At 46.6% G+C, this 19,890-nt stretch overlaps 1 protein-coding gene across 7 annotated transcripts in view; it reads right to left on the bottom strand.

Annotated features, from left to right (window-relative positions):
* The window catches only part of LOC146862334 (uncharacterized), a 216,212-nt gene that overhangs the window by 24,525 nt on the left and 171,797 nt on the right, over positions 1 to 19,890 (bottom strand). For 6 of the 7 annotated variants that reach the window (XM_085641538.1, XM_085641542.1, XM_085641541.1 and 3 more), the window contains exons 4-5: positions 18,661 to 18,872; positions 10,768 to 10,926 (exon numbers count right to left, since the gene is read on the bottom strand). In XM_085641538.1, the coding sequence (XP_085497664.1) occupies positions 10,768 to 10,926; positions 18,661 to 18,872 (371 nt within the window). The remainder of the gene's footprint in view (positions 1 to 10,767; positions 10,927 to 18,660; positions 18,873 to 19,890) is intronic. The other variant, XM_085641540.1, reaches the window with a different exon arrangement.

Below are 19,890 nucleotides of genomic sequence, written 5' to 3'. Positions count from 1 at the left end.
GCAATCTCTACCACAGGTGACGAGGTGGGCGCCCGGGACTCAACAGGCGAAGGGAGGTTACAAGTAGAGGTAGAGATAATGACACTTAATTCATTAATAGAGTCGGCAATGAGGTCAGTAATGGAGTCTATTAGATTGGATCTGTCCCGGAAAAGCAATGGAGTGCTTTCAATACTAGAAGATTCACAAACTGTTGGAGTTATATGAGTCCCATCATGAACCGACGTGCTTGGTTGTATTGAATGCAGGGACGTGCGCATGTTCTTAATATGCTCAATCGAGCGGCGCCTGTCAGGTCGCCGCTCAGCGAGAGAGACCTCCCTCTCTGTGTCCGGAATTGTCCTGATGACAAAATGGTCCAAGGTTCCTTTGATAGCCCTTTTCACCAAGGGGGTTTTACCCGTTACATTCATGATTCGTGGAGTTTGGGAAAAGGGACTGACAAACTGGGATAGGGGATATGGTAAGTAACCCACAGAGCCTTATGAGGAAATTTAACAGAGTAAAACAATTGGACTAGGTCAAGACGTTATGCGGGTACAAACACGGAATTTTCATAGTGTCTTACTTGAGATGACAGTTTTGAGGATGACAGAGGGGGGGCCCAGCCCGGCCTTTTCCGGCCTAGGACGGCCGATGACGGCCCGCCCTTTGCCCGGGCTTCGCCCGGCGCGTCCCGCGCGCGTGTCGCGAAGCGGGCCTCAGGGTCTGTTATATGCGCCTCCTGGCGCTGGTGCTGCGTGTCAGGGAATGCGCCGCCGCAAAGGCAGCCGGGAGTTGAGGTCCCGGAGCGGCGACGCGGCTGATTACACCCAAGGACTCCTGGCGGTGGCGGTGAGATTTGGTAGCAATAATCCAGGTAAGGTCCCCAGCTCCGCCGGCCTCAGGGTCTGTTATATGCGCCTCCTGGCGCTGGCGCTGCGTGTCAGGGAACGCGCCGCCGCAAAGGCAGCCGGGAGTTGAGGTCCCGGAGCGGCGACGCGGCTGATTACACCCAAGGACTCCTGGCGGTGGCGGTGAGATTTGGTAGCAATAATCCAGGTAAGGTCCCCAGCTCCGCCGGCCTCAGGGTCTGTTACAAGCGCCTCCTGGCGCTGGCGCTGCGTGTCAGGGAACGCGCCGCCGCAAAGGCAGCCGGGAGTTGAGGTCCCGGAGCGGCGACGCGGCTGATTACACCCAAGGACTCCTGGCTGTGAGATTTGGTAGCAATAATCCAGGTAAGGTCCCCAGCTCCGCCGGCCTCAGGGTCTGTTATATGCGCCTCCTGGCGCTGGCGCTGCGTGTCAGGGAACGCGCCGCCGCAAAGGCAGCCGGGAGTTGAGGTCCCGGAGCGGCGACGCGGCTGATTACACCCAAGGACTCCTGGCTGTGGCGGTGAGATTTGGTAGCAATAATCCAGGTAAGGTCCCCAGCTCCGCCGGCCTCAGGGTCTGTTATATGCGCCTCCTGGCGCTGGCGCTGCGTGTCAGGGAACGCGCCGCCGCAAAGCCAGCCGGGAGTTGAGGTCCCGGAGCGGCGACGCGGCTGATTACACCCAAGGACTCCTGGCGGTGGCGGTGAGATTTGGTAGCAATAATCCAGGTAAGGTCCCAAATGGAGAACCTGGTCGTTTGCGACCGCTAAAATGCACAACCCTATATTATGAGTCAGTAACGGGAAACATCGCTTACAACGCGGGGATTACATCACGATGCCATTACATCGCGTTTTTGCGCTAGATGGCGCTCTAGGACAAGGAATAGTATAATTTACTATCCAACACCTTCCCTACTGTACGTAGACTGGAGTTGGAATAGTAAATTATACTACTCCTAAGTCCAGCGCCCTCCAACGCAAGTCGTTGTAACGACTTGCGTTGTCAAAACCGCGATGTAATGTACCGCGATGTAAATGTATGCGTTGTAACATCATACATTCGTCAGTAACCCATTACCAACCCTCAAAATAGAGTTTTCAAATCGGTATTAGGAAGGGGCGTGCTAAGGGCGTCCCTTCCTAATAGAAAGTTGAAATGTCTTGTATAATGTTTCGCAACTGAAACGCAGTCACAAAATATTCATATTTTGCCGACTCCATGAAGGAAGTGTTAACTCATGTGCAAACGTGAAGGGGTCACCAAGGGTCACCAAGGGACCCCTTCCCCTTTGTGAATTTGGGCACCAACATTTTTTAAGAGCAGGCAGTGGACCACTGCCAGCTCTTAAAAAACGAAAAGGTGCAGATACTCGTTTGCCGTTCCAACCTGCATCTGGCAGCAGGACGGGGGTAATCAACACAATGGGTGTTGTGGAATATTGACACCCTGCAGCACCGGGAGAGTTAGTCTGATTCCGACTGACAGGCATCTATGTGGCTCCAGTACGCCGCGGCCGGAGCTCTGCTGTATCGGCCACCATCCTGAGGCCTCACGCTCTGTGCTTCTCTGCGCTCTGGACAGGGGTGCGGGCATGGCCAGGCTCCGGAGACTTGAGGTCATCACTGCCAGAGCACGAGAGCCCAGATGCAGCTTGCCTGCTTCCCTCTCCTGAGACGTGGTGGGTCCGACGCATCTTGCCTGAGGCACCTGCAAGGGATACAGTTGCCATATTTGCCCAGCCAAAATCATGGCTGTGACGTAACGCTGGGCTGGGAACTGCACACCAGGCTCCTCGAGCCGAGTTGGACTACCGCATCGCCACCAGCTCCAGTGCCGATCGGGGAGAGACTTGTCTCTCTCCCCACCCTCCTGACGCCTCTCTGGGGATCATGTTGGGGCGGGGCTGGACCCTTTAACATCCACGTGGTTACAGTACTTAGGCCCTACTGCTACCAAGACACTCGGTTGTCTTCTGCAAGATCTGCACTCGGCGAATGTACTGACTGGCAAACCTGACGACCTGGTGAGCCATCATCTCTTGTTTTGGGGCTCGTTCTGCTCCTCTATGGCATGTGAACAGTGGGACAACTGTATGGAGAGTGGCAGGGGCGTAACACAGGCCCCTGCAGCCCCCGCATTGCGGGGCGGCCTCGCGTTCCAGGGGCCCCTTCACTCAGCAAGCATCTTCATCATGAATTAAATTGTGTGCATGCCCGCCCTCTTAATAAATTAAATGGTGCGAACGCACGCCTGAGCCCCGGCCGGGCCTCAGAGGCTCTTCATTAATTAAATGGTGCGCAACTGCCTGTGGGACACCTTTGAAGATACTAGAAGCCCAAGGAGGGAATCCAAGTTATCTGACCGCGATGACAAGTCATAACAGCTGAGGCGTTTAACCCTCGCTTCTGTCCCTCTCCCCCTCTCTCCCTCTCCTCCGATCTATCCAATTCTTAGTCACTTTAAAATTTTTGCCCACAAGAAATGTCAACATGAAACTGTGAAAGAAGAGAGGCTGTTTTCAAGAGAAGGGTGCTGATTAACTCGCCAGCAGATCATATTCTGCGTACTGTTTTGAGAGGGGCTACATGTCCCAGTCGGGCTTCAGTGCTTGCTGAGCCTGAATTACCAACTGACCTCATGTCATCAGAAGTACGGTAATACAGTCCTGGATTTTTCGACAACAGTCACAGTGCTTTGCATGTTGGGACTGAAAAGCCAGTCTATGTAATGTGTCTACATCCACACTCTACAGTAGGCGAAGCTTATTTTAAACTTACGTAGAAAGGGATAAACACATAAAAATACCCTGTCCACACCCAATAGCAAAACGATGTATTTTATTTTTTAATAAGACCTTAAAGGAAAACACCTAGCTAGGAATTAGAAAAAAACAAATGTTTCTCTATACCCACTTCCTGGAATCTTATTTAAATTTCTTTCCAGACTTAAAGAGGAGATAAGTGTTGGTAGTACAAGAAAAGAAGGCTGTGACAGCAATTGCTACCACACTTGTTGCCTGCAATCCCAGTCGACTGCTTTGCAGCCCCATTGGTTGACCCAATCTGCCTCCTAAAGTTTTAAAGCTTGTCTTTACTTTGCCAAATTGTAGTGGCTGTTTATTTGTAGGTGTTTATGATATATATCACGGCAGCGAGGGGCAAAGTTTGGCATTTAGAAAAATCTGAGTTTAGCCCAGGACCCAAAGATTCAATTTCAAGAAGGATGCGGGTTAAGGTATTGAAGACAGCAACCCTTCTATTGTTAGAACAGTTTCTGCCATAGAAAGGGAGACTGCAGTGTGACATTATTAGACTGTGGGCATGGGTTTGTGTGTGTGAGGACTCTGAACTCAATGCTTTATACCAGCTGCTAGGTGGCTTGGGGTTAGAATGGTGACCACCCAAGCGGTCCAGCTTCCTGTTCTGAGCTGGGGTCATTTATGAAAACAGATGGCATAGGGGTTAGTTGATGGCTGCATTTAGGGGAGATAGGTATAAGCTTCGCTAGATGAGACAGAACAGTCCCATGTGGTCAGAAATTGTAAATAGGGCCAGCAATTACTTACCTTCCACAGAATTCAGGGTCGTTAACAAAATGGGAATGTACAACCTCATGAAAACTCCGACCTCTATGACAAACCAACGACTTTTTTTTAAAGTTTCACCATTCCAGGCTGCACACAAATCTCACCTCTTTTGAATATTTTTTTGCAAAAGAATGAGGTCTATTGGGATGGCACCACAATACCCGCAGCATGCCACTGGCTGAAGAAGACTTTAGCATGACATAATGGTCACAACCAGTACAAAATCATGACCCACATGGATGGAAGAAAATCTCCTCTCTGTGAGCTAAGATTTACTTTTTTTAAAAGGTGGTGATAGTGAGGTTAAGTGTTTTATTTATTTATTTTATCAATAAAAAAAACCAGACCCATTGGGCAGCAAAGTGTTTACAGGAGGAGTTGGGGTTTCATAACGGGGACGTGTTTTCATTAAAGCTTTTCCTAATTATAGCAGACCATGGATTATGGTATGAAACATTTGCCCAAACATTTATAACATGAGTTAAAATAAAAAAATAATGAGGCAATGCTATCCCAACATTGCGCGGCATTATACAGCATACTTTGCCTTTTCTTGCAGCATAATATAGTCAACCCTGCCACATAATTTCATCTGTCCCTGCTACATAATTCAAGTGGCCTTGAATATTAGCAACTGAAAGTTGAAGATCAATGAACCTCTCCACTATAACATACAGACCCCCGGTTTCTTCTCATTAGCTTTGGAAAGGTTGGTTTATATAAACAAAAGCTGTGTTTCATTTAGCTTAACATTTACAGGTAGTATTTCTAAAGTTTCATAATATCATTAATTGTGGCTGTGAAGAGAAGCAGTGGCATAACAAAGGCCCCAGCAGCCCCCTTGGTGTGGGGGGGCCTCGAAGCTCCAGGGGGTCTCCTCAGCAGATTGCCCTGGCCTGAGAGCTCCTGAATGTGGTTGGAGGGGCACCCCTCCATGTACTTTGCAAGGGGGGCCCTCAAGTTTCGTTACGCCTCTGGAGAGTGGCTCTTAGACCCCTGCAGCTGCCCTTCATCCTGCCTATCCCCAGATGCCGCCCAGGGGTCCAACGCTATTTAGCCTTCTACTATAGCCAAACTGCCTATCACCCTTGAAAAGTCCTGCCCCTGCGGTCCTCTCCTAACTGGCTATCAGTAAACATTGATGAACTGGGACCTGCAGGATGCACACTACCTATCGGGATCTGTTTCTTCAGCACTGGCACTCTCAGGGTTTCCCCCTCAGCATCCTTGCACACGTAGATGTGCACTGAGTGTTGATTTAGCTTGCATCTGGGGGCTGCCAGTTTGTGAGCTCCTGTCGCACATTAAGGTCTACTTTGCTTCGCCCATCACCCAGGTACTCCTTGAGGGCCTTCCATTTTCTATCCTCTGCATGCAGATGTGGGGTGCTGAGTTAAGCCTATTTGGCACTCGGGCTCTAGACCTTTCATGGTCTCCTCCTTCATCTCACTGACTCTACACGCATTATGAGTCCTCCAGCACCCTGTCATGCCCTGTGGTAAATCCATTAAGGATGCATCAGGTGGTCAGCACAGAGATAAACCAGTCACCTCCAGCGACGGTCCGTGCAGGTAACAGTGGTGGTGCGGTGGGGCCATGTAAGGGGGGTTTGGAGGAACGATGCAGAGGGAAAATTAATTATGTATTTAATTTTCCCTCTGCATCGTCCCTCGAAATCCCCCCTTACACGGCCCCACAGCCCACCGCTGTTACCTGTACGGACCGCAGCTGGTCACCTTTGTGTGGTAGAAGACTGTCTCCTCCACCATGGACCCCCACCCGATGCTCCCACAGTGGCTGCCCTTAAAGCCACTTCAGCTGCACCAATCAAGCAGACCTATATGGATAAAGTTCTGCAGGAAATTAGATCTGAACTTGGTTCTCTTCGTTCAGATGTCAAGACCTGTATCACAAACTTAAGCGTGAAGTCAATGAGCTAGGGGGCTATTGGATGACCTGGAACACACCGTTGATGCCCCCTCTGAAGAGCAGGAAGCCTTATAGTGCAAAATTGAGTCCTTGGAGGAGCAACAAATCAAATTGTAACTGAAACAGGAGGACCTGGAAAACAGAAGCATGAGAAATAACTTTCACATCAGAGGCGTTCTATGAGGAGCAGAATGTGTCACTGCAGATCTTCTGCATGCAATGCGGGGCGATGATGACCGCTTCCCCACTTTGCTGGATAGAGCCTATCAAGTGCCCCCCCACCTTTGGGGTGCCGAGACACCAACCTGGACATCCTCATGTGAGTTCACTTCTTCACTGAAAAGAAACTATTCTCCAAGCTGTAAGGAAGAAGGCGGACCTGGTCTTTCGGGGACACACTGTGCAGCTTTTCCAAGACATCGCAGCCATTAGTGTACACTGACAGAAAGACTTCAAGCCTGTCACCGGTAAATTGTGAGACCTCAACATTTGTGACCAATGGGGGCACCCTTTCACTATCATCTTTACATGCGAGGGCAAACGGTGAACCATCCGCTCATTGAAGAAAGCCAAACAACTCCTGAACCTGAAGTCAGGCTTGCAAGAGGACAGCCCGCCCTCATCTCACTCCCCCTTGTGCAGACCCTTGAAACCTCGTTGGACCACAGTGAAGTCTCAAAACCCCTAACAGGCAGGACAGAGACCTTGCATCTTGTGAAGCCAAAAAATACATTATCCACCACCTCCGTAACCTGCGGAGGAGCCCCACCCCCACTCTGTGGATCTGTGCCACAGTCTTACTCGTACAATGCAGCTTGCCTCCATTCTGCCATGTACTGTGCTCTACCTTACCCTACAAGCCTTGTAAACTGGATGTTTCGAAACACCAAAGAGCACGATTTCCACCAATTCTGCCATGGCGCTCCTTCATCCCTCCTCAAGCCCTTACTCAGGATGTTCAAGACTGGCCCTGTGGGGGTGGACTTGCCTGGATCTGGTGGTCCTGTACCCAGAGAATTCTCGCAAATACCTCTGAGCTGTCCTTTATCCTAGCCCCTATTGGCGGCGGGGATCTGGGACCTGTGAAACTTGCTATGGTTGCAGCGCACCCCCCTCGATACAACCCTTTGAAGAGTGACTTCTCTAGAATGGTCTGCACATGAACGTGCTGGCTGTTCCAGGACTGGACAGGAAAGGTTAGGCCCAGCTTGCCTTTCATTGTTGGTATTTATGGTTTTCTTTAGTTTCTGCTGAGGTTGTCTAGCATACAGGGAGGACTTATGATTTATTGCATATCCTACTGCTTTGTACTCCCACATCACAATGGTAAGATACTGGGCCATAGAGCGCTCCTAACTCTCCTATCTCCCAGTATATTGAACTCCCCCATCTCCCCTACTTACCCCTGGTTCTCTGGGATGCATTCCCCTCCCTCATTCTGAGGGTGGCTTCTGCTCCTCTGGCAGCCCTACCGTATACTTTTAGCCACTCTGCAAAGCCTCCACCCGATCCTCAACATCATGACTAGTGCCCCACATGCTAAGCTACCATACCTCTATGTACGGGATCTGGAAACACCCAACAAGTGACGTCAGGTGTGGTGCTATCTTCTCCTACTAGACCCCGATGTTATCTTTTTACAGGAAAACGACCTCCTCAGCCATGACAGTACTCGCATGTCCCACCCAAAATACCCTATGCGTTACTGGGCACATGTCACGACTAAGACAGCCGGATTTGCAATTACGTGTAAGGCTGCCTTCTGCTCTAAGGTCCTAAAGGTTGTGAAGGGTGATAGAGGCTGTTTCCTGAAACCTACAGTACAACTGGGCCCTCGGCCCCTCATCCTTATGAATTTCTATGCTCCAATCAAGCTCAAAACATGTATTTCAGAGATATTTTACATACCCAGTTAGCACATGAGGGGGGTGATATAGTTGTTGGGGGGACTTCAACCTGGTATGGGACCCAGACATGGATCACAGCTCTGCATCCTTTCAAGGACCAGAAGCAATGTCTGCTGCTCTTAAACAGAACTTTACAGATATGGGCCTGGTAGATGCATGGCTTTACAAGCACACCGAGGTCTGTGACTACTCTTTCTACTCCCGGGTGCACACTTCTTACTGTCATTTAAACTACATCTTCTGCACCCACATGTTGTTGCGTGACTTAGATTCCGCTTGCATTTCTGATATATCGATCTCAGACAATGCGCACTTAGAGATTACATTGGCCAGAGCAGAGGATCCCACTTGCACCTGCTCTCGATGGCGTCTTCCCCCACAACTACTGAGAGAACCAGTCGATGTTGCGGAGATCCAAAAATAAATCTCAGCTTACTTTGCTACCAACGCCCACCCTGAGATTTCAGGGCACACACTCTGGGATGGCTTCAAGGCCACCATATGAGGGGCCATCACTTCCAGTGCTTTTGCCCGTACACTGGAAGCCAAGTTGGTTGAGTCGGGCCTAACATCTGACATTAAGACCCTGGAATGCCGGACCATGGGCCGTACGGGAAAGCGAAAAGCATTGGTTCCATATGGACAGGGCAGTGGCATGCCACCCCCTTCGGAACTTGGCATGGCTCCCATTTGATACCAGACCACGGAGCGCATATATAGCGACTCCCACCAAAACGGCCCTTGACATAGGGGACAAAATGGCTCTCAGAAGGGGACTGACCATCTTCCCCTCCCTGAATACCCCTCTTGCCCGAAATCCGGAGTTCACTCTGGCTTTGCAGCCCCGCTCTTTCCCAGCTTGAATAGAGGGTGACGGTCGCACTCTCCATGACTTCTTTGAGGGGGAAACAATCAAGACTTTTGACAACAGGATTTCCAGCTTCCTGAATCAGCTAGGCTACAATATTACCAGCTCACATCATATAATCATATAATTGGACAAGGGGATTGAGCTCAAGCACTTAGCAGGTACTTCAGCACTCGACCCCTGCATGACCACACACATAACAATCCCAGTGGGAATCAGATTCCACCTAGGGGATTTCCCAGAAACAGTGGGAGGAATTATGGCATGATATTCCCAAATTATATAGGAGCATACCTCAGCGGGAGACTGCCAGTAAGCTGATTATGAGGTGGTACCTCACTCTGACACACCTACACTATATCAACCCCTCTATATCTTAGCTTTGCTGGCGCTGCACATCAGCCCCCTGCAACTTCCTCCACATATGGTGGTCCTGTCCTCTCATTGATACATATTGTAAGGAAATCTTGAGCCACATGAAAGGGGTTGTGGGCTTTCCACTCCCACACTCTTACACAACTGTAATACTAGGCATACATCCTCTGGTACTGGAGGCAATGACACACAGGGATTGGCGGCTGATTGTGCATAAGCTTGGAGCTGCTAAACAGCTTGTCGCACTCCACAGGAAGAAGTTGACTGCCCTGCCAATTACCCACCAGTTCACGCACCTTTGGCATGTCATGGCCATGGAACTTTTACCCCACAGGGTCGCCCGTACAGATAATAAATTCACACACATTTGGAAACCTCTGCTAGAGTATTTTATATGTATGAAGCACATTTGCTTTACCCCACCCAGACTCAAGGCTCTTCAACTGTTTGATTAACGTCTCTCATGGCTCTGGTCCTTGTATATGCAAGAAAGGGATGCTCTTTGTACAGGCCTTCTCGTCCACCTTTCGCTGCCTAGGCACTCCCCTTTGATGTGGCCTTGTCCAAACCCTCCCCTGCTTGACATTATTATCTGTTAGCTTAATGACAACCTCTAGTTTTTTATTGTTCATTTTCTTTTTATTAGTAGGTATGATTGTTTTGTCTTCTTTGATGTGTTTTAATGTTCATGCTGCCTGTGTTATATAACGCTTCTCCAACACCTACGAGTGACATATGTTAAGCTTTTCTCTAGGTCTGTTCTTTCATATGCTTGAATCTGCTCTTGGCAGGCCTATCTTTCCAGATGCTGTACTAGATGGTTGCTGTTGGATGCTTCTATATGTGCTTAAAGACTGTGTTATTTGTTCTTTTGTCCTGAAAAGTGCTCAAATAAAAATATGTCTATTAAAAAAAAATGAAAAGGTAGCTTTTCATTTTTCATTTTTGAAATGCATCCTGTTTTCTTTAAAAGAGAACGGGCTGCATTTCAATAAAAAAATTGATTTATTTAAAAATAAATCACAGACATGGTGGTCTGCTGACCCCAGCAGACCACCATCCCTTACAGGCTATTCCCAATGAGTCGCAAATTGCGACCTACCTCATGACATATGATAAAACATAAATAATAGTAAGATGGAGGAGTTGAGGTGCATTAAGTGTTCACAGAAGCACACACTTGACACATAAGCGCAAGAAAGCTGCACGTGTAAGACTGAGCAGTTTACAAGTAGAATGGATTTACCCTTGTATGTGGAGCACCCATGTTTTCTGCTTCTGGGATAGCTCCTCTAGCTGGAGGGCTGTTTCTCGGAGCTTCATTGCGATGACGTCACGCTCCAGCTTCATCTCCCGCATGGTGATGGAATGGCATCTTTTCTGCTCGTCTCGCTCAAAGTTACTCCTGGGAACAATATAACATCTTCACCTCAGTGCGATATTGTCAAGAAAGTATTAAATTATGCAAACTCTGCCAGTAATTCTGAGGACTTGTGAGCATTTGCATTAGAAAAAGCTACATGCTGTGACAAGCGTATGATCGCCAAACACTATAAAACACAACACCCAGCTTCAGCCAAATCTTAGCATAAAACTCCTCCACAAAAATACAGACAGATTTTTCATCCGGAGTCAACACATCTCAACGGGTGGTGGGAGTGGGGGTCTCTTTATTCTGGATTAAATATTGAAGTACTTTAGCAAAGCATGCAATCTTTATGGGACGCCAAAAATGTAAGGCAAACAAATGACCTGGTCTCTATGGCGACATAAACAAACATCAACACAGAGCACAAAACTATTTTGTGGCAAAGCCAACATTAAAATAAAACATTCTGACAGATGAAATTAAAAAAGCAACATTAAATAAGACCAAATGACTGCTTGCTTGTCAATGAATCAGCTATTTCAGATAATAAAGTAAGGGATATTGCCTACTGTTCTCTAAATAAACTAGGCTTCATTTTCTTTTTTAATGCAGGAGTGAGTGAGTGAGTGAGTGAGTGAGTGAGTGAGTGAGTGAGTGAGTGAGTGAGTGAGTGAGTGAGTGAGTGAGTGAGTGAGTGAGTGAGAGAGTGATTGAGTGAGTTAATTTATAAGCCACCTCTTAGTTTTGGTCCTCAATGCCTATAACTCTGGACAGAAGGAAATAGATGGAGCCACTTCTTGCTGAATTAGTATGGTTTGCAATAGGATCATAAACTTGAAACCAGTTTTCTGCAGATTGAAGTCTCTAAAGGATAAGATGTTACACACAGTCACTAAATCCTCTGTCTCCTGTTGTGGTTATAGGAATTTCTGGACTCAAGGAGGGGTTTTAGCTTAATGCCCACTAAGGAACAGTTTCCCAGAATCCGCTATGTTACACTTGACATCCTTGGTGTGGTAGTCTCCCAAACCTTTTTGCCTTCACCCTGCTTTGCTGAACTTGTTCGTGTTGGCAATAGAACTCTGTATACTTTACCCCAACTAACCAGTGGTAAAGTGCTTGTGCTCTCTCCCTTAAATATGCAGAAATTGTCATACACCTAACTGGCACATTTAACTCAATTATTAGTTCCTAGAAAATGGTACTATATGTATCCACGCCTTGTAAATTAAATACTTCTAGTGGCATGCAGCCCTCATTGTGTCACCCACTAAAGTAGCACTGTAAACAAGTCTCAGGCCTGCCACTGCAGCCTGTAGTACAGTATTAAACTCCCTTTTTGACCTAGAAAAATAACCTTTTACCAGGCCTAAATCTTTCTTTTTAATACTGGTAAGTTACCCCTTATGTAGGTGTTAAATGCTGTTAGGGAAGGGTCCATCGTATTTTAAGAGTTTGATGTGGGTATAAGATTTACATGTCCTGGTAGTGAAAAACTCCTAAAGTCATTTTCACTGCTTGCAAGGCTATCTCTCCCATAGACTAACATGGGTTTACCTTATTACATTCAGTAAGTGATCACTTTTGTTTGAGACCAGATGGAGCAATGCTGTTTCCACTCAAATGAATTGTAATTTAAAATCCTCTTTAATAGTAAATTCGGATTTTAAGTTTCTATTCTGAAAATGCCACTTTTAAAAAGTCTGTATTTTCCTGCCTAAACCAAATGAGTCTTTCTGCCAGTGTCACATGGCGGTGAATGTCTTTCCTGTAGTGTTTTGTGGATTCCTTACAGACATGTGGACAAAGGGGCCTTGGGAGTGGGGCAAGGGGTTGCTCTTCTGAGCAGAATGCCCTGGGTGGTTGTACTCAGCCCTACCTGAGCTTCAAACGGTAGCCTCAGGGATTGTCCACCCTCTTCCTGACTTTAAAGGGCTGCCTGCCCTGGCACTGACAATTGTAGCTTTCCCGTCGGCCTGCCTGCCCTTTGTTACCAAAGACAGTTTGGAGTCAAACCCAGGAAAGGGGAATGTTAGACAAAGGGGGCATCCCCCACCCACAGGCTGGCACATGGGATAACATTGGCACCTTCAGAATCTCTCATCAACAAAACGGCTGAACTTGTGGAAGATTCAGAAGAAAGGCTGCCCTGCTGTCTGAAGAATAAAAACTGGACCTGCTCACCTTGAACACAGGCTCCCCAGAAGTTACACCAAGGGTCAGTTGGCTAATCTCCTGTTTGAGCTACAGGACCACAACAAGCTTAAAGATGCCTCCCAGCAACTGCCCAGCTGACCAGCACCACTGGATCTGTAAGAGCCCTGCTGCTGGCTTCTGCTTGAGCTAGACCTGATCCCCAAAAGGAGCCCCCCAGATCCTGGACCCTTTGCTGGCATCAGAGTGTACTCCTCCTGAAGAAAATGTGAAGATACAAAGAAGCGATCTCTTTGCGCCATGAATCAACCACCCACAAGGACCGCCAGTGCAAGGCTCCAGCAAGACCTGCACATCATGCTTACACTGATTGATCACGTCAACCACCAAAGCGAATTTAAGGCAATGAGCAGCTCTTTGCGCTACAACAGCGACTGTTGTGGTGCCCAACATGCTCCTAGCACTGCCCTAACATCCTCGCAGCCCCCGCACATACGAACGGCACATCTTCCCATTGACTTGAGAAGTTAACTCTTCAACAGGACCAACCAGGTTCCAGTATCTGGCCCGCTGTACATCACAGTCAGCCTAAACTTGTGACTTTACCACTGTCCAGCACAACCAGATAACCATGAGTCGCACTTTGTGATTTTTGGTGCTATTTTCACATAAAACTTTAAAAACTTGTATCCCTAGATCCATTCATTGGATTTTTGTCAATTTGGAGTTATTTTATTGATTAAAATGTGCTAAATGTTTTTAAATTCGTTTGGTACTTCATTGGTGCTGTGTTTTCATTTTTATTACTGCTTGAGTGCTGCATACATTGTTTATTTATTGCCTCCAAGATAAGACTGACTGCTAAGCACAAGCTTATTTAGTGACTTTTATGGTTCACCCTGACAAGGACTCAGTTTATTAATTGATTGGTGCTCCCACCCTCTCACCTAATAACCCAGTTTCTCACACACTGTATTCCTAGAGGACAGATTATGTTGCCAGAAGTCTACACCATTTTCATGAATATCGCCCTAGATGGACTACCTCTGCTTTGTGATTAAGCCCTGTATGGGCTTGGTAACTCTACATACAGGTCCAGCGCTCCCCAAATACTTGATTGACCTATATACCCTACCACATCTTGCTATCTGTTCACTTATCTATTTGCCTTTTACAGGTGGATTGCTAGTTCTTCGCTTTTATTCAGACCATTTGGTGCTTTCGTTTGCATATCCAGTATGTATCTGGATTCCAGTCGTCAAAGCCTCAACTCTTGGTTGCCCCCCCTTGTTTCATGTGGGACATGGTCCAGACAGGAGAATTGTAATAGGTTCCTGTTACTTCTGTGGTGCAGCTCAAAGTGTCGGGCTACTGGGTAAGAGCTATCGCGGTTACTAATAGCTCTCAGATGCTCCAATATCTGCACCTTTGTGCCATGAATAGTACTCCCCACGTAGCGGAGTTTACAGGGGCAGACTAGACAGTACACTGTCTAAGGGGTATTACAGTTCATCAACTTATTGATCTTCTTCAGTTCTTTGAGACCAGGGGCTTCATAGGTAAGAACCCTGCTACTGCTGGCACATGCCTTGCATTTAAGACAAGGGTAAAACCCTTTCACTGTTGATAGTGGCGTTTCAGTTATTGGACGGGATAAGTGACTTTTCACTAAAGTATCTCTAAGAGATCTCGATTTTCTGAATGTCATCGCTGGGTACCTCGGGATATCTTTGCCTATAATCAGACCTTATCTCAAGATTCCCCAATGCGTCTGTAGGATCTTTCTCACCACGTTGGCTTTATTGGAAAAATCGGTGATGATCCTGAATGAATTAGTGGTGGCATCCTGTCTCCTTTCTTTCTTACCCTGTAATAGGTCACTTCGATTCTTCCTATCTACTCTTTGTTTGACCCCTTGTAGTGTGCCCTTGCTGTACCCTCTCACTTTGAATCTCTCTATGCAGTCCTGTGCTGCTTAATGGTAATCTTTCTCTAGTGTGGTATTTCTTTTTATACAGTTCCCCATATGGTATGCTTTCCACCAATCTGTGCAGATGACAACTGTTGGCATGAAGGACTGCATTACCTGCAGTAGGTTTTCTATACAATGAGGTACATATCTTGTTATCACTGACAAAAACCTGTAAATCCAAGAAGTTAACACTGGTGGAGCTAATCTCATAGGTGAAACTGAGATTGATTTCATTATTATTGAGGACTGATATGTGATCACTGGCTGACTCCTCTGTTCCCTCCAAATGAAAATGAGATCATCTATATATCTGCGCCAACTAATGACGTTTTCCACCCAGGTGTCATAAGAATCCGACCAGGCCACCCGCTTCTCCCACCAGCCCAAGAAAAGATTCACGTAGCTGGGGGCGAAGCAGGTGCCCATGACCGTACCCTGGATTTGTTTGTACAGTTGATCTTCAAATGTGAATATGTTGTTGCTTAAGCAGAAGAGGTTTCTTAAGTTTAAAGTGTTACATTGTCACTGAAATGTTCACCTAATTATAACATCACATTAACCTTTGTTTTTTTCAGTGAATAAATATATATTTATTCCCATTACTTCAAGGTCACTGGCAGACCTGTGCATCAAAGGTCAACATGACAAGCGTGACAATCAGTCAGATGTCATTTTCATCACTGTAACCCCTGCCTGATGGTCTATCAGGATTGGCTTTCCAAATGGTGGAGCCATCAATAACGCGCTGTTGACAAAGATGCCTTCTTTTGCACTACTAACAAACAGGGGAACACAGAGGTGGGCAAACAGAACCTTTATCAAATATTAATGAAAGCACCATCTGCCTCTAAATGAGGCCTTTAGCATTCTTTGCTTCTCTTCCATTGGTGATTAGTTTTGCCCCCTCTAAGCCCACCATAACGCATACCTTTGAAGGGTCTGTCACTGAAATATCAGGGGCCTTATTACAGATGGTGCCCCGGGGGACCAACGGGCATTTGCGTGCCTCCGGGGCACTTTGGTATTTTAGAAGGGGGTGCAGCTGCTTGTGTTCCCCTTCTATAAAACTTAAACTTAGAACACCAGCACTACCAACAGACAGTGTTCCCTCATTTGCATAGAGGCATGCCCTATGCAAATGAGGGAATTCCTTTGAATCCGCGCCATATTACAGAGGCGGGTGCAGAGTCAAAGAAGCCCTCAGAAGGCGCACTGACAGTGCGCCATTTAAAAGTGTGCTTCCTGACAGCAGCCCTCTGCAGGGGGTAAAGGGGGTCTCATGGACCCCCCAGACATCCCCTTGCAGGTGGGTGCAGTCACTGATTGCACCCTGTGGCAAAGGGGATCTCTAAATCCCTTAATTGCCGCCTGCACTGTGAAAAAACTGAGCGACTGCTCCGTGTTATCATATGAATGCACTGCCCCAAGTGCAGCGCGAGGTCGCAACTGCCCTGGGGGCTGCGCATACACCATAATGGGGTACATTAGCACTGTTTGCACCTGGCGCACCTTTTGAAAGGTGCGCCAGGCGCAAACATTGATAATGTGTAATACGGCCCCAGGTAAGCATATTCTTGGGTCAGAGCTAACCAGGATATGTGAGAACAGCTAGGAGTCCGAGCACATCATTATACCTCCCTATGCCTTTAATTGCGTATGTGTAATTTACATGTGTGCTAATGCGTAAATGTGTGGAATTGATATATATAAAACATGCATTGGCAAAACCAATTAGTCTGGCATTGACTGCCAGCCTTTTGGCTTGTTTTGTCATGGCTTTTGTAACACTCTTTTGCTGGCGGTGCTATTGGCCCCTTACCAATATTTAAAAAAATTGCTTCAAGGCAAAAATGTTTCTTCGTTCTCAAAAAGCACTCATTCCATAGTAGCCCTGCTTTGTTTCTTTAGATGATAAATGGAATGTGGTGGACGTGAACCTGACAGACAGCCTAATTTTGAGTGTGACACTGAGAGTGAGAATTGTACCATCAGATACCCTCTCCCAGTCCATGAGTGCCTTAGCTATAGCTAGTATCTCTCTCCGTTCTGGGAATGACAGCATTGCCCATCAGCTTCAGACAATGTGCCTAGTCTGTGAACTGACCAATGAACAAACAATAATCATTATTGTTATCCATTTTATTTCTCAATAGAAGTGGTGTTTAGAAAGTTACTTTATTTGTGGCTAGTCTCGGTAGAATCAATCAGTGTGTGGTTCACATTTTTTGTTAGTAAACTGCAACAAATACACTTTCCAGGTAATGCTGCACAAATTCTGAAAGAGATTAAAATGTAGAATGAATTTATTCAAGCACATCTTATCGGAATTCCATACATTTGGTTGAATTATTTTGGCCTTGATTTCTACATTCTCTATCGGCAGTGCTTCACTTGTACAAGAACGAGAAGCCAATTTATGGAAAACTCATGCAGCGCAGCAAGTCACTTTGCTGTGCTGCACTGCATCACAGGGAAAGGGCAGGAATGTGCCATATTTAAGGCAATTCTGTGTATTACTGCCTTTTCCCTGCGCTGGCGCCCTTTTGGCAGCCTAGCGCCAATGCAGACATCCTTGGAGCCTGTTTTGCATGCAGGATTGGTTTTATGCAGGAAGGGGCCATCTTTTGAAATTCTCATATAAACCCAGTAGTATTCCTAGGAGACTCCCACATCACCAATTCTATGGAGCTCCTACATCCACAGGCATTTTTGCATCTGGAAATATAGATGTGCACCTTTCTGCAAGTGAAAATGTCACACTAAAGTGCATTTGTGCTTTTTAAACGTTTTTTTTTCTATTTCTCCCCTTTCTTTCTCTGCACCCCTTCAATTTTGTAGCTATACCCCTTTCCCATCCTGAAAAAGGATTTACTCCCAACCTTGATGGGAAAAAGTGTTCCCGAAAAAGCATTTACTCCTAATCTTGACAGAAATAAATGTAAAACTGTGTTCAGGGTGTAAAACTACCTGCTAAAGTTTTGTGCTGACCATTATTGTTGCCCCCACTCTTGAACACCCACATATCCATTTTGTGGTCAGGTGCATGGCTCAAGAGCCTCAAGTGCTGGTACGAAATTCCGGCGGATAAATTCATTTCTGCCTCAATTTGTGTTCTGAAATGAAAAGCCCTGACCGTCCCTATTTCCTATCAAATGTCCTTATAAGATTCCCTCGAAACATGGTCTTCCTACACTAAAAAAACCAATGTGAGTAAGATTCATGTATTCTGAAACACCCTTGTCGAAAATGCTCCTTACAGGAAATCACTCTCGTATATTCACTCCTAAGTATGATCAACCAACATCCTCTCTCTCTTCCGTGTCTGCTGGGAAGATGACGAAGAGGTGGCCTTTCACTGCCCAACTAAAATACTATGATAATAGGCTACTTGAGCACAGTGTCCTCTTAACGCATGGGCACACTGGGCAGTTGCCTGGGGGCCCCACGACCATAGGGACCCCCATGCAGATCAGAATTCAACACTATTTTCCATTAAACATTTTTATTCCTGTGAGTGGTTGTGTGGGCAGGTCCTGTGCACTGCTTTGCCCCGGGGGCCTATAATGCTGTTAAGTCGGCCCTGCTTGAGCATTGAATTAAACTTGTTGGTCATGGCTAAGAATGGTTGTGGTGTGGTTAGTTACCTCTCCAAATGAGTCTTCAGATTTTCAATTTCCGCGGCTTTGGCTTGGTTGCTCCGCTGCAGATCTTCCACCATTTTTTCCAGCCGGGACTCGGACTCGTTCAAGTGTCTCAGGGCCTTTAGCACCTCATCCATTTCCTCCTTCAGAAAATAATTTTCAAGAAAAGACTGTTCAAATGCATCAAACAGCCGCTCTTGAGAATAAACTCGTCTCTGCAAGAAATAGGGCGCTTGGAATAATTAAATTATAACAAAAAACACCATTTATGTCCTATTGTTTTTAACGGTGGGAGCTTAGTGTGAGTACAGAAGCAGAACTGTCGTAGGGCACAACATAAACGAGAAGACACAGCCAGCGGTGATGTCACAAGATATGTAGCACTGTGAAGAGGTTACGGGACAAATGGAAGTGTGGGCAAAGCATACACCTTTTTTGCCAAAACACAAATGGATATATTCACTAACGTTTTGGGTGTAGCATCAATTTACCAACCATTACAAAAGCACTCAAACCGTGGTAAATATTTAGCCAAGTTCTAGCTATTCATAGAAAAACCATGGAGGAATGGCCTGGAGGCTTAGATAGCAGCTGCCTGCCTCTCACAAATCATTGTGGGGCTAGACACTACGGCCCACATCTACTAAGGGCTTGTGTTGCCCTTTGCAACGCAACCCCTTAAATCAGATTAACTAAGCCACGCAAAGCCACCTTGCATAGCTCTGCGTGATTTAGTAAATCTAGAGTAGCTTCATTGGGTAGGTGTTCCTTGGGTGGAGTGTGGTGGTTCCCCCACATCCACCCAAGGATATTGGTGTGATTCCAGATTTACTAAGAGTAGTAAACCTCAGAATGTTTTAAAATGCAACGCCATCCGAACAGAGGCTGGACATGGAGAAATATATTTATTTATTCCCGTTATTTCCTCTTTGTATGTTTGTTGCATTCTCTAAGGATTGTCTTTGTGCAGGAAGATGCTCCTTATTGCACAAAAAACAATCCTACCTGTAATGCAGGCATCCTTGACCCATGCACAAGGGAGCCTGTGTTAGCCCTAGGCAGCACTCAGTGCACCAGCATAGATAGAGAGCAGGAATGCGCCATATCTTAGTAAATATGGCGCATTCCTGCACTCCCTATTTGATGCAGAGCAGCAAGCTGTCTTCCTGCATTGCGTAGTGCCAAATGTTAGTAAATCTGGGCCTTCCTCTTTAAGCCACCTAGCCCTTATTC

This window comes from Triturus cristatus, chromosome 2_2, assembly GCF_964204655.1.
Source record: "Triturus cristatus chromosome 2_2, aTriCri1.1, whole genome shotgun sequence".
NCBI lineage: Eukaryota > Metazoa > Chordata > Amphibia > Caudata > Salamandridae > Triturus > Triturus cristatus.
The sequence above is the reverse complement of the archived record's forward strand: the minus strand, read 5'-3'. Positions and strand labels throughout refer to the sequence as shown.